The sequence below is a fragment of the Onychostruthus taczanowskii genome, unplaced genomic scaffold, assembly GCF_017590055.1.
Source record: "Onychostruthus taczanowskii isolate IOZ18803 unplaced genomic scaffold, ASM1759005v1 scaffold119, whole genome shotgun sequence".
NCBI classification, from domain to species: domain Eukaryota; kingdom Metazoa; phylum Chordata; class Aves; order Passeriformes; family Passeridae; genus Onychostruthus; species Onychostruthus taczanowskii.
Window position 1 is genome coordinate 21,250 of NW_024498340.1, and position 14,796 is coordinate 36,045.

General features: G+C 41.3%; 1 protein-coding gene across 2 annotated transcripts; it reads right to left on the bottom strand.

Moving 5' to 3' along the window:
* Window positions 1–5,012: 5,012 nt before the first annotated feature.
* LOC121348350 (heterochromatin-associated protein MENT-like) lies at window positions 5,013–14,297 on the bottom strand. Of its 2 annotated transcripts, XM_041427754.1 has the most exons (9): window positions 14,136–14,297; window positions 12,603–12,650; window positions 11,202–11,378; window positions 10,775–10,861; window positions 10,248–10,385; window positions 9,603–9,720; window positions 8,768–8,910; window positions 7,532–7,699; window positions 5,013–6,495 (listed from the first exon to the last, which is right to left on the bottom strand). In XM_041427754.1, the coding sequence occupies exons 3-9, from the start codon at window positions 11,367–11,369 to the stop codon at window positions 6,082–6,084; spliced, it is 1,236 nt and encodes a 411-aa protein (XP_041283688.1). In that variant the 5' UTR covers window positions 11,370–11,378; window positions 12,603–12,650; window positions 14,136–14,297; the 3' UTR covers window positions 5,013–6,081. The 2 variants fall into 2 exon arrangements, with proteins under 2 accessions (XP_041283688.1, XP_041283687.1); XM_041427753.1 differs by lacking the exon at window positions 14,136–14,297 and having other exon boundaries at window positions 12,603–12,697.
* Between the last annotated feature and the right edge of the window lie 499 nt (window positions 14,298–14,796).

The following is a 14,796-nucleotide window of genomic DNA, read 5'->3' on the forward strand; positions in this document are numbered from 1 at the left end:
ACTTAGGGAGTTTAAATCATCCACCAAAAGCTGAAAAGCTACTTGGAAGCTCTGCTTGTAATGATTTCTTTTACTAAAGCTGTCATGTAAGAGCAGGGAGCAGAAACAGAAGAATGTGTAAAACTGGGTGTCAGCAAAGGTGTAATGTAAGATGTACACAAATATTTTACTTTAAACCAGTGTAATTCTGATCTCAATCTGTGTAACTCAGATTAAATTGTATTGATAAATTTTATTTGTGATCATGATCTGTCTTTTCTGCTACATTCAACGTTAGTAAAGAATGGCCTCTGCCCACCAGTATGGCACATGCAGAGTAAACAAATTACCTGCATGCTGTCAACCTGTAGAGAAAAGTATGAAGTTCATCTTCAGTATGAAGTTCATGTTTTGAACAAGGATTATATTTTAATGCTTTCATACACTTAAAATCTGACTGCTGCATATGCCATACAAGGTTTCATGACAGATATGTGCGCCTTGCTTTCTTCATACCTTTTAAGTGCAGTTTTTGTGCCTTGCATGTTTATCTTATTTTTTTGCTTCAGAAATATATTAGGCAATGTTGTATTTACTTATGTGCATAAGAAATGTTTCAGCTGTGTATCTTAATATGTTGTTGTTTGTTTTTACGTCAATTCATATAAGAAAAACCCCTAAGCAGTTAGTGGTACTACAAGCTCCAAAGATTGGCCAAAAATACAGGAAGATGAAGAAAGGATTCCCTAACTGTGTAGACACTCTTTGTGGTATATACCAGCTGCTGCAAGATCCTGTTTGTTAAGAGATATTGGAGTTACAGAAGGAAACACATTAGCCAAAAAAGTGCTCTTGGTTTTGCAGTGCCACATGTAAACAGTGAGAGCAGATAGTGAATTGATGCAGATAGAATGGTAAAAAAAAGGTTTCACAGCATGACAATGCCTGACCTATTGACTTCAAGTGGGTTGACCTTTGACAAATGGTCATAAAAAGTTTTTTGATAAAACCAGTCATTTTCCTCTGGCAAACTGATGAAGAAATTTGGTCTTTTATGAAACCATCTTTCATTCCTGTCTGGCTCAGCAGGAAGGTTGTATCTTTCTGCCTCATTGACCACCATATTCCTATATCTGTACTTTGTAAATTATTCACTCTGAGTAGGCCAAAAGGCCTACTCAGAGTGAATAATTAAAGATGAGTTCTCTTGCAGTTATTGCTAGTAATAAGCAGCAGAATTTAAAATCAGTGCTAGACTAAGTCTAATTATGGATTTTTGCTCTGCAAAAAATCCTATTCAGCTTTGTTGCCTAGGAAGAAAATGAGACCAAGTATCACATCTGTTGCAATAGAACTGTAAAGACAGGACTATAAATAACACCTGAAAAATGGGGTTTTTGTGCCTATTTCTGTTGACAAAATAAAACCTTTAAAATATGGATGCATTTGCATTGCAGTTAGAAAGATATGTCCTTGTCTTGTATACTAACACTGTACACCAACACTGTCAATTTTCTTGGCTTTATTAATGTAACCTATGTCTATTATTTCTGCTTTTCATGAATTCCATCTACCACAGATGTGCCAAGGATTATTTTATGAATCTGAGATTGGTACTGGAACACAAAACCCTCATTTTTCATTGTAGGATAAACTGAAAGCATGTTAATAGGCTGCATTTTGACAAGCATGGAATCACTAAGTGACAAGCAGTCCATGCTTACCACATCTTTGTGTTGAGGCTTGCTCTATCAATTTCCAGTATGTACTTACTTCTTTAGTTTTCAGAGTTACTGTGACTTTTCAAAGAGGAGTTTGTGGAGCTGAAGTTGCAAATTTTGATGATACAGAACAAACCCAAGGCTCCTTGAAAACAGTTATTTGGAAATGCAGTCACGTTGCACCTGTTACTTGACTAATGCCTTACAGAATGTAGCAAAGAAGGAACCAGACTCTCCTCAGAGGTTCCAGTTTTCCAGAGTTTTGCATGGCCTAGTTTTTGGTAGCAAGAGGGTCACAGAGGTGGTTCCTGTGAGAAGTTGCCAGAAGCTTCCACCATGTCCAACAGAGCCATTCCCTGATGGCTCTGAAGATGGACATGCTGCTGGCCAAAGCTGAGAGAGGTTGGTAACGCCTCTGTGATAACATATTTGAGAAGAAAATCAAAACAAAATGCACACGATTTTTTTCTAACCAGAGGAGAGGAGGAGGTGAGAACATGTGAGGGAAACAACATGGAGACACCAAGGTGGGCAGTGGAGAAGGAGGGGGACGAGGTGCTCCAGGCACCAGAGCTGAGATTCCTCTTCAGGCTGTGGTGAGACGATAGTGAAGCAGCTGTGCGCCTGCAGCCTGTGGGGATCCATGAGGAATGCAGAGATCCACCCACAGCCCGTGGTGGAGGTGCTCATGCAGGAGTGGGTGGATGTCTGGAGGAGGCTGTGATCCAGTGGGAGACTCAGTGGAGAGAGGGGGCCCTGCTTCCAGGCTGGAGCAGCCTGGCCTTGGAGGACTGCACCCTGTGGAAGGATGACTCACACCACAGCAGGTTTGGGAGGACTTCTGCTTGTGAGAGTGGACCCATGCAGGAGAAGTTCATGGAGAACCAGTAGGAGGAACCCCATGGTCTCACAGGGGAAGGCCTCCTCTCCCTGAGCTTGCAGAAGAAAACCCCGGGTGATGAACTGACCAAAACCCCCATGCCCTATCTCCCTGCACTGTTGATGGGAAGGAGAGGGGAGGTGGGGGAAGAAATGGTGTTTTAAGGGCTTATTTTATTTCCTATTATCCTCCTCTAATTTGGCTTGTAATAAATTCACTTTGTACCTCTAAGCCAAGCCTGTTTTGCCCTTGGAGGTTTTTTTCCCAGTCCTTAGCTCAAGTCATGAACCCTTTGTCAATTTTTTTTTCCATTTCTCTGCCCAGCTGTGGCAGGGGAGGGTGGGTGAGTGACTTTTGGGGGTGCCTGGCATTTGGCCAGTGTCAAACCATGACAGGTGACAAGAGGCAATGGGCACAGGCTGAAAACATGAAGTACAATCTGAACATAAGAGAGGATGGAGATGGTCACTTATGAGGATGGTCAAACACTGGCATGGTTGCTGAGAGAGCTTATGTATCCTCCACCTCTTGGTAGAGACAGGTATTCAGAATCATACCTGGATATTGGCCTGTGCAACCAGCATCAGTTTAGCCTGTTTGCATAGTGGGTGGGACCAGATGATCTCAAATAGCCACTTCTACCTGACAATTGTTTCTGGAAAGGTTAGCCTGACCTGAGAGCCAGATGCTGGTTAACATGACAATAATGCAGGGAAGCACAAATGAAACATCTCCAGTGTTGCTTGCAGTAGATGAGCTTTGCAGCTCTGGATGGGTTCCTTTTCTTCTCTTTCTCACTTTTCACTTGTATTCCAAGTCATACACTGGAATGTGTACTCTTCAAGGAAAGCTGAGACTGGGAGTGGCTTGGTAGCCAACCTAGCCTGTTCGACCTTTTGCATCTCTCGCCAGCCAGCAGTCACTGTGCTGTAGTGAGAGAGCCTCAGAGGTTCTGTTTTCACTCTTCCTGTTTTTCACAACCTTCACTTACATGTTCTTCCACACCTAAAGAACAAACTTCTCAGTAAAGCCGAGTCAATAGCACACATCTGAGGGACAGACAACTAAATCCTGAGCTGTGGCTTACAGGCAAAGGAGGGCACTGATTTTAGAAGCAGCATTTTGTACAAGGAAGAAGATGTGGATATACTTTGTTGAAGGGAGATGTATTTCCAAATAGAATACTTTCTGGGGAGGTGGAACAAATTATAGGTGGAATTTTGTTGAGAAGAAATGCTTTTACAGTACCTCCCTCCTGCATTCAGAACCTGTTTTCTTACATAATGTTCACTGACACATAATTGGACTACCACAATGGCTGCAAAATTTTATGCTATTCCTTATGACCACAGGGATAGCACAACTGCTGCCCTCCCAAGCTGTCAGAGGGACCTGATGCTGCCAGTACAGCATGGCTTGTTCATTATTGTACATGTATAAGAGGGGTGTGTGGAGGGTTCATTTTTTCACATTGCTTGTTCACTCTTGAATATGGTCAAAAAGGATATTTGGAAGGTGCTTCTCGGGATTTTCTCTGGTTGAGATGATCGCGAGGGGTGTTAAAAGTCTTTTTTCCCCAACCCAGCTGTCTGAGAAGAAATCAGAAGGCTTTGGCTGTCGTTCTCAAGGTTGTTTATTATTTTTTATCTAAAACATTTTCTGTCTGGCCTGCCGAGATCTGTTCTGCAGGTCAGTCTGAGGCACACTCCCCCGCCCCCGGGCTGGTGTTGTCTTTTATACTACAAACTATGTATTCGATATTTACAGTTATGTTCCAATACCTATCACCTATGTTAGACTGTGACTTTCTGTTCTAAACCAATCCCAAAATGCCACTATCACCAACGAGGTAGAGGTGAGGAAGAAGAAAAAAGAACAGTACAATGCCCAAATCCCTCCATCTTGTCTCCCTAGACCCCCATAGTAAAATTCTTCAAAATTCCACCTTTCACCCTGTGACAACTGCTGTTATGTTACTTAAACTTTTGTGACTTGTAATTCTTCATATAGAGTTGGTAATTTGCTCCATGGGTTAAGATTGAATTCCCAAGTGTCTTTGGCTTCCTGCCAGAGTCTCCGAGCCCTTGCCAGGATTTTGAGCCATCCAGGGCATCCAGAGAGATGTCCTGAGTTCCGACAGGTGCTATTCTGAGCCATAGCCCCTGGTCAGACTCCTTATTTCTAGTGTGTTGTGAAAGGTATGTTTGTAAATGCCTAGGATGACATGCAGAATAACAGTGTTTGCAGGAGGCCTATTTGAAACCTAGTGAAAATAAAACACAAGTGTGTTAAAGTTTCTCAGCTTTGTCAATTGGGATGGTGTGGTGGATGATTTGGAATGACAAGAACGGAAACATGCTCCAGCTGTGCAGAGTGCAGGATGCGTAAGAGAATCAAGTAACTCAGTGTCTTGATAAACACAAACACAACTTCAAGTTTATTTATTTTTTTTAAATGCAGCTCATGGTAAAATAATAAGTAAAGCATCAATCAAAATCAAAATTTCACTGGGTTTCTGTCAATACCGCGAATATCTTTGCTGAGACACACTCATAAGGTACAAATCAAACATTGGTCAATATTACAGGTGGCAAGGAAGCTTTGTAGATATTAAACAGGAAACAGGTATAATTAAGTAAAATTAAAAATAGGAAGCAGACCTAAATTCTAACAGGTTTAAATGATGACAAGAAGGCATGTTGCTAATAGTTTTCTTATCATTTTTGCTGGTTAGAAATCTCAGCAACCTTAAACTAAAAAATTTAGAAAAATGAGGAAAAAATGCAGTGTGATTAGAAGTCAGCAATTTAATATTAAAGGTTGGACAAATTTTCCTCACAGCCTTACTTTTTTAGGAAGCTGAAAGAGAAGGAAAGAATGAATGTGATGTGCCTATATACATGTGGTGAGGCAGGGGATGGTAAGGGGCATTCTGAGATTATTCTGTATTTGTATTAAATTTTGTTAATTTCCAACAGTCATTGAAATTTGAAATTAAGGTTATGAAATAGCATCGTAGTACAAATGCAGATTTCTCAGTGAGGAAAAGAGAGCAAACCAGATTTCTACAAGTTTGTGGGTTGTTTTCGGGGTTCTTTTTCCTCTCTGCGAGAGTCAAGAGAATGAACTGCATTTCCCTTGAAGTCAGCATTTGACACAGGGCTAGATGATGGCCTGTGTGCAGAGAGCTTTTATGACTCCACCTTACTTTGAAACAACAAAGCCAGAAGAGCAGATATGATAAAAGCAAGCAAAATTATGTGTTTTTTTTATCTGGTTAGGACTGTCTCATTAGGACAATAGAAAGAAGCAGTAGAGGGGTGTTCTTTGGTGACACAGGATTTTTTCTGTTTGCTCCTTCTTTGAGGGGGTTGGGTAGAAGGAAAAGAGCAGGCACTTCAGTATGGCTACGTGGCTTAAAGTTGAGATTGTAGTACCTTAGTTCACTTTTTTTTTCATTGAACAGTGAACCTTGGTTGCTGTGTGAGAGCAAGTAATAATTCATTCTAGAGGAGAGCAGAATCTACCAAAAAAGAGGATGCTCTTGGACTTGTTGTGTCTGATGAAGAAGTAGAAAGGGTGGTCAACCCTAAATTTCAGAGCATGACTAACATGGGCACTTGCTAGTTCTATAATGACAACAGTAGCAGCAGCTGCCTCGGTGCCCTTCTCATCAACTGCAACAAAAGACTTGTGGAAAACTTTGGATATCATCACTTTATCCTTCTCTGTCATTCCACTGAAATCAGCATTGCTGCTGAAGGCACTGCGCATTCCCATCCTGATCAGATTATCGCTGAGGTCATATCTCTCTTCCATTTTGAATTTAGGTAGGTACAGATCCACAAGAGTCTCGGTCATCTTCTTGGAATCGGTCCATTCAGACAGCTTCTCATATGTCAATTCTCTTTCCAGCTATCATTTAAGAAAGAGAAGGAATTTGGTGTTTGCAGAGAAAAACAATTCATTAACTATGAATTGATAAATTTTATGGCATTGTAATGAATTGAACATTTTAAATAGCAAATGTAACATTTAGCTGAAAGCATTAAATGGAAATTGGTTTTACTAATGATCAGAGACAAGGTGCACAACAAGTATTTGAGTCTTAATGCTGCAAAGTTTTGTGCAGTGCCCTTTCCAAATTCATTGCAAAAGAGAGATGGGAAGGGCGTTCAACAGCTGCCATCCCCCATGGTAGTTCTTTCCTCTCTTTTAATTCAGTCCTGATGTGACTAAAATTGCTGTGTGGCACATGATTTGGTCCAGTTCTGTAAAAACAGGTGTTAAAATTATTGCATATATTTCCTTGATAGCTTTGAAACAAAGTGCTTCCACAAAGTCTTTCACTGCCATTCTGTATCCTGGGCACTATGCCACCAGGGTTCAGCTCAGATCAAATGGAGGAAAGAAATGAATAGTATAGACTCCAAGAATTTAACAGTTTTGGAATTATAGTAACTACAGTAGCAGATCTCGTTGTTGTAGCAAATGCAGTCTCACCAAAATCCTAGTTTTTTATCGAGCAGACAAATGGTGAGAGGGGAAAGGGGGAAAAGAGTGAGAACAGTATGGAAATAGACTTCCAGGCCCTGGAGAAAAGGTGTCAACTCAGGAACAACCTGTGACTTCTTGTGTGGTGGTGTCTCTCCTGAACGTGTGAGGAAGGGAGATTTAACCCTTACAGGTCATGTAAAATTGGGTGTCAATCAAGGGGACTCTTGAAGAGCTGAGCATCTGATTATGCACAGTGTTGCCTGTCTTCAGTTCCTGCCAAACTAAGGGGACTCTTATGGAAGAACTTTATTGGGATTAGATAAGTATTAAAGAAAATTAATTCAACTGGTGGAGGAGGTCAAACAGCATGATAGCACATCCTCAGAAAGGGAGATATTATCAGCCTGCCCTTCTTTTTTTTTAATGACTGAGCACTAATACAAAATGGTTGTACCTGTTCGAGACCCGTAGTGTTGTCTTTGATGTCATCAGGAAGGATGATGAACATACTGAGTTCACGTTTCACATATGGCAACTCAATCATTTTGAAATTCATTGTTTCCATGATGAGAACTGGAAATGTTTTTCTCATGTACATCATCTTTACAGGCTTGGTCTTGTTCTGGAAAGCATTTTTTATATGTAAGAAATCATTCATTGAATGTAAGGGTGATGATGTTTCAGTGCAGTGCAGGGAGAGGAGATTTTATAGACTTTTAAAACAGTGATTTGTCATCCTTTTTCCTAAGCTTTTCTTGACTGGACAATATTGCTTTTCTTGGTGTCTGTCCCAAGGCTTTTGTAGGGGGCTGAACAGAGATCTTTTTCTCTTCTCCCCAAAAAATTCCTAAGGAGGAAGAGAGTTAGAAATGTCTGCAAGATTTAGGGGCATGGAGCAGGTGTGGGCAACACTCTGGCAGAAAAACAGCTGTGTTTTAAGAGGATGAGTGTTGTGCAGCTTATCAGTGGTCTCCTCTCTCTGAGGAGAAAAAAGGTGATCAGCTGATTGCTTGACAAAAGATAACACTAGTGTCAGAGCAAAAGGGCTCATGATGCGAGGAGCTCCTGGGAAGCAGTCACGTTGTCAGGGTTATGTAACTTCTATTAACATCTGTATATCTTCATTCAAAGAAGCAGACCATGTGTACATGCTAATCATAGGGCAGAAGGTGCACTTTGTGGAAGTTGCACAGAGTTCTGTAACTGTGAATTCATTAACATCTCTTCTGGATTCATGCCATTAACACAGCTTCTAGCCTCACACAGCCATGCACCAGTTCAGAGCACCCTATTGTAGCTGTGTTTGAGCAGGAATGGTTGTGCCCAGCCTGGTTGCACAGTGCAGAGGCCTGGTGCTGTACTCATCCATGACATGCCATGTAGTTCCTATCCATGAAACCTGGACTCTCAAAATCATGTTTTTACAATTTAGTCAATTTTAGCACTGCTTTACTGAAAAGTTTTAAATGTCTGTAGTGATTTTGGAAACAGTAGCTGTTACCTAGAGCTCACTAAGATTTGCCTGAGCACATCCTAATGTTTCAGTGAGCTGAGAACTGACAAATTTTGTTGCAACCAGCTTTTCACAGGATCTAGTTACCACAGGGCTACCTAAAAGACTTATGAAATGGAAAAATTTCAGCAATAGCTGTTGTGACCAGGTTGTTTACAATAAGAAGGAGGAACTTACCTTGCTCAGTCGGAAGGGTTGCAGCTCTGTATCTTCTGCCTTAAATTTCACTTCCCATTCTGCCTTGAAGTAAATGGCATTTATCAGGATCAGCTTGGTGGAGTTTGTCACGTCTTGTGGACCCAGCAAATTCTTGATTTTGCCTTTTGAAAGCACAAGAGTCAGATTTCATTCCAGCATAGCACAGTGAGGACATTTTGATCAGTTTTTCTCTCAGTTCAGCTTCTTAGTAAAAAGTCCATGCCTCAATGCCCTGCTCCCTAAAATGCTCCCCCGAGATAAATCAATGCAATTCTTTACACTCTCCAAAGCTGTTTCCTGACCTGTCCTCCTGACTGACAGGGATTTACTTTGTCTTCCAAAACTGTCTCATGGCAAGCAGCTAGAAGCAGAAAGCTTCACTGACTGGTTACACGAGGTAGAAGGAGGAGCCCCTCTGCCCAGTGCAGAGTGGTACAGCAGGGCAGGCATCCCCCCTGCTCTGGAGCACTCTGGCAGGCAGAGGTGTCTCTCTCCTCTGTCTGCTCTGCCAGTGGTGCCTAGGTGCAGCACCAGGGCACGTGTGTTCTGCAGACCAGCTGCTTCAGAGCACAGTGCAGTCAATGGGAATCTCCTCAGGGAGCTCAGTGAGGTCCGGATCAGATGTTTGAAGCTGCTTAAGTGTGCTGCTCTTTCTCTGCCCTCCCACCACATCTCTGCTCACTGCCCACATCCACATCAGAAGGCATGACCTGGCTGCTGCAGTAGCACCTGGGGAAGCAAGGGCACCTGCCCAGAGGAAACGGCAGACTGACTTTGTGGAAGAGCAAAGGTGTTGGGGTTGAGCCCAGCTTACCCTCAGTTTGTTTTTCAACCCAAGTGTTGATTTCCTTTCCTGTCTGTTCTGGTGCTGTCTTAAAGTTAACCTTTTGTGGCTCTGCTTTGTAGCAGTTCTTACTGAGCTGTATGTATGTCTGAAAAATAATAAAAAAGTGAGCAAAAAAGTTATGTACTAGAGAAATATACTATTTTTAGTCCCAAAAGGAAGTTGTTAGCTCTTATACTTGATAGATTATTGGACCTAGAGGACTGTAGGATCTTGCTTGTTACTTTGTGCTGGACTGTGGGTTAACAAGTAAGAAATAACCAAAGAACAGAAGTTTCATATCTTTTGTTCCAAGATTTATCTCGAGAAGTGATGAAGGCTGCGCACACCCTATGGATGTGCTTATTTTAATTTCTCATTTACAGTATTGTATATTGGGAGTTCCAATACTAAAGGCACATTTCATGTAAGGGAATCCCTGCAATACAGTCAAAAGGCAATGCATCCTCAAATTCTGTGGGCAGACTGATATTTTCCAGTTAAGGTTATCACTAAAGTCCCAAGCTCCTATTTGCAGTATTGAAGGTCAGCTTCCAACCTGTTCTATTAATGGCAAGTAATTAAAAAGAAAAATATTTTTCACCTTTTCTTCCTCTTCCCTGGGATGTAACTTACAGGCAATAATAGGAAGGTTTTTTCCACATAAATGCGGTTGGCACTTTTCAGGGAGTAGGTGCTTCTGGGTTTGTTGATGGCAGTCAGGAGCTTCTTGAAGCCAGAATGGATATCTGCAGCTTGATTGTTCTCAGGATCCTTAGAAAAAGAGACCAAACATTCAGCAATTTCATTTTTGCATGAAGCTTTCAAAACATGCTAAACAACGTATATAGGAGAGGGATTTGTGTTCCTCTTCCTTACTTTTTATTTTCCCAAGTTTACCATCACTGCAAATTTGCAGAGCTCTGTCCATGACTGGATTAACCGAATTGTCATATAACAAACCTTCCAGACTATCCCAGTGACTCGTCCTTTCAGTTTCTGAGAGTCTGAGTGAGTGAAAGGAACTGAACATCATCCTGTTGTGAAGTATGGTTTGTACTTTAAAGAGGAGTGCAGACAATAAATGCTGGACTCCTAAAGCTGTATCTGGACCTTTTGATTCTGCAGGGTCTTTATAATGGAATTTCAGTTCAAATAGATACCAATTTTCTTCTCTTTGGTCTCCCCCGAGAAGGTCTGGCCACAGAAGAAGAAGTTTCAGCTCCTGCTCCCACAGTGAAATGAAGGACCTGCAAGCAGAGTTTTCAAAGATAAGAAATAGGCATGAAGGACCTTGTGAGACTTCAAGTCAAGTGGGGATCAAATGGTTGTCATGTTTAATAACTCACTCAGTCATGTTGTGATAACTCACTGTGCTGTCTGCTGCTTAGGTGACTAATCAAAGGGATGCTGAAGCTGGAGTGACAATGAATCCCATGGAATAACAATGAGTTGCACCATCCCCCTCCCAGACCACCAACACTGTGCTCCTATCTACATGCTGCAAGGCAGAACTGTTTCTCCCAACAGGAATGTGTTTGTGCAAATCCAAATGGTTCTCCCCACAATAATAGTACAAAAGTAACCTACCTCTGCCATCTCAGTTGCTGTAGTTCCTTTTGCTCCCAGGTATGTCAGAGCCAGAGCAGTTGATATGCTCCAAGGGGAGAAGAAAATGTTTTTTCCTTTGTTGTTCTCATTCAGCTTGTTGAAAAGATCAATGGTAAAGTTGCCAACTGATGTGGAGACCACTTCCATTTTTACAGCCTGGAAAGAGGCAACAGACAGAATTGTACTCTTTCAGTGTTTAAATTTTTGTACACAGTACCCTTTAGTGAGAAATGTTGCATGTGCAAGACATTCCATTTAAACCACTAAAACTAATAGCATAGGTGTGTGTTTATCTTCCACACAGATACTGTTTGCCACCTGTTAGGAGCACCAGTTTCTTTTAGGTTTTTTCCCTCTACAGCTGCAGTTTTCTTTGTGATTCTTTCTGCCTTTGATTTCCAAATTTGTAACCTCTGTATTTATTTTCCTTTTTGTCCTTAACTAATGATTTATCAAAGCAACATTCCCAGGGCAATTTACATGCATTTTTAGTGCATTGTTTCACAACATTTTTTTTTAGCTTCCCACTACTACATTTGGATCTGTATAGAATTGACAGCTGATACTGCAAAAGGATTTAGGCATAATTTTTAGACTCATTTGCTTTTTCTGACCAGCAACCTATTCTGAGTAGTTTCATGAACAGCAAAGCTGTTGTTTCCATTTAGACTTATGCAGTTTATTCATTGTGTGCATCTACCACCCCTTCTGTATGTTCCAGCAATTTTGTTTTCCCCAGAAACTGCCAGATGCCTTGAGGTTATGAGTGCTCCAGGCTTTAAGATATTTACCCAGTAATAGATGCCTCATGTAATTTACCACTCAAGAGACCAGAAATGCTTAGATTATTGTTGTTATTGTATGTATGGAATGAAGCTACAAAAATTGTGGGGCAATCTCTGAAGTCTGCAGATATTTATGAAGTGTTTGGTTTCCAAACAACTACATTCTTTCTGGCAGTCAGTAAGCCCTCACGACCATGTCTGTACCACAGAGTGATTTTCTTTCCTTGGAGAACACAACCAAGAGAGCATCAGGATGGGAATTTCTGTTTTCAGCTAATGAATACTCCTCTGAGTCTCTGGCCTGATAATGTGCAGTGCTGTGCCTTCATCTGAAGTACGCAATACAAGATTTTACTTGTAATGCAGTTGCTGTCCTAAGAAAACTTTCCTGCTTGTGAATAATTCTGCCCCAAATTAGCAGTTTTCTGTAGGCTTACAGCATTATTTTCTCTAATGGTTGAAATTTACAAAAACACAAGGCAAGAATAATGCATTATAACACAGGCATATTATCATTTATCCATACAGTCACACATGACACAGATTGATTTTTAAAAACACCATAAAATTTACTTAAATTTATTTAAATATTTACCTTTAATCCCGTGAGAGAGAAGACTTAGTTCTTGTCCTCAGTCAGGTCCTGCATTTGTGTGTTAAGCAATTTTTAAATTAGGTAGCACAGTACTGCTTGCTCCTCCCTTTCCTTTTTGTCTACATCCAGGTTGTTTCCGCCTATCCAAACTTCCTTTCTACCACATCCCCAAAAGATCTTACAAAATTTTAGCCTTTTTGTTGACCTGGTCACTTTTCAGGTTTAGAGATTTCAAAAGGACAATGGAATTAAAATCTCAAGTCTGTTGTTGCACCACAATAGCTTACTGACAGGATAGCAAAGCAAATTGCTGATTCCAAAGGTTTTCTGGTATTGTGGAGATAACTGCTGTGTTGTTTAAAATAAATGACTTTTTAAAAGGTTGCACAATACTTGATTTTAGTTTCTGGACTAAGAATTTATTTTATTATTTTATTTATTTAAGCAGATATTGAGGGTCTGATTCTCCTCTCTGTGACTCCTGAGTTTCAAATACAGTATCTCAGCATAAAACACCAAGTTTAGTGATTGAACTGGAGACTGGGAGCCCAGCTTCAGACTGAAGATCATTAGGAGCACAGACAGCAGCAAAGCTGTGAAGGAGGGTAAGGGATGGACACTCCACTGGTTGTGTTGGTGAAGAAATCTCATTGCAGTCATGGCTGGGAATCATTTGAGACAAACACTGCAAAACCCTGAGTTAGTGCACAGTAAGGAGGAGGCAAGAATTGAAACAACCCTGCTGGGAGGGCTCAAGCAAAGACAGAGAGAAACAAGAAAGGTAAACATGGCACAAGAGCTGTCATTTTGAAGTCCCAGAAGAAAGACAGTGATGGAAGAAGAACAAGGTGGTAACAACTCTAAGACTCTAGAGGGCAGCGGAAGGTGCAGGAAAGGAAGGAAATTGTACTGTTTGCTAAGCATTTTACTGCAAGCCTGATTACAGGAATACAATGGGTCAAGAATTTTAAAAAATGTCAAAAATCAGTGTTGTGCAAGGCAGTGAAGAAATGTCAGAAATTGAACAAGTGCCAGTTTTAGTATGGTGAGTAAGTCCTCCAGAAATGTGGATAGGAGAAAAGTCAACTGAACGGTTAGGTGGTGAGAAAGACCAAGCCAGGAGATTCCCATGTCCCAAAGACATATGCTGTGAGCAAGTTGCCTTTGCTAGTCAAGATGCAAGGAACCCATACCGGATGAGAAAGGGAGATGGCAAGGCAGAGTGGCTTTTGACAAGAGAGAAAAAACCCCACAGATATTAATTGAAAGGGACATCCAGAGATCAACCTCCTGCTTGGAGCAGGGCCATGAGTAGATAAGGTTAGCAGTAGCCCTTCCAAGGATGAGGATTACACAACATTTTCAGCACTGCTGTTCACCCTGGGAAAAGGTTGTTCCCTAATGTACAACTCACTTTTAATGTTTGGTGGCCACTGCCACTCAGTAATGATATGGCACTGCCAAAAGGACATCAACTGTGTCATCTTTGCAACCATGCTTAAAATAGTGAAGGAGAGAGAAAAGGTGACTCACATTTCCATGACTTTAAAGGCCTGAGTGAGTTTGTGTTCATGTTGTCATAGTTTTGTTCCTCCTTGGCCTTCCAGGTCTGGCTTTTCTCTCTTTATTCCCGAGGCATATCAGGAAGTGCTTAAGAGGTTTATCCATGGGGACATGCTGCTCTTCCATGAGGTGAAGGAGGGCATGGCAGAATTGGACCTGCATGCACAGGGATACAGTGTCATGTTTCATGACTGAGACAGGCAGAAGGCATTTCTCTTGGGGTTCTATAGGGGTAGAATAAAGCATGTGCTTCATAACACTTTTCCTGTGTTCTTTCCCATTTGGGAAGCAGAGCCAGAAGGGACCTTGGGAGCAGCTGACCACTTGAATGAAAAGAGAAAGAATGCAGGGACAGTCAGCAGTCTCTGCCAGGAAAGGGGAGTTCTGCTGTTTCAAGAAAATGTGTTTGTAGCAAGATGCTGTTGCTGTGTGCAAGTCCATTAAGAAACCTGGTCCTTTGCTGTCTGTTGTGAATTCATGTAGTCAGGAGCATTCCCTACAAACATGCATGACTGATTGGGACACTCTCTTAGGAGAAAGGTCAGTGACAGGAGTAAATATGACCTGGGAGATTCACATTCATATTCCAGAAAGCGCTTATGGCCCTTAGTATTATTTGTATTAGCTTTAG

Bases quoted from the DNA above. Each gene is read 5' to 3' on its own strand.
- LOC121348350 (XM_041427754.1), bottom strand. From the start codon at position 11,369: ATGGAAGTGGTCTCCACATCAGTTGGCAACTTTACCATTGATCTTTTC. The intron at 10,386-10,774 runs GTATCTATTTGA...TCTTTTTCTAAG, and splicing joins GACCAAAGAGAAGAAAATTG to GATCCTGAGAACAATCAAGC. The intron at 7,700-8,767 runs GTAAGTTCCTCC...AATGCTTTCCAG, and splicing joins AACCCTTCCGACTGAGCAAG to AACAAGACCAAGCCTGTAAA.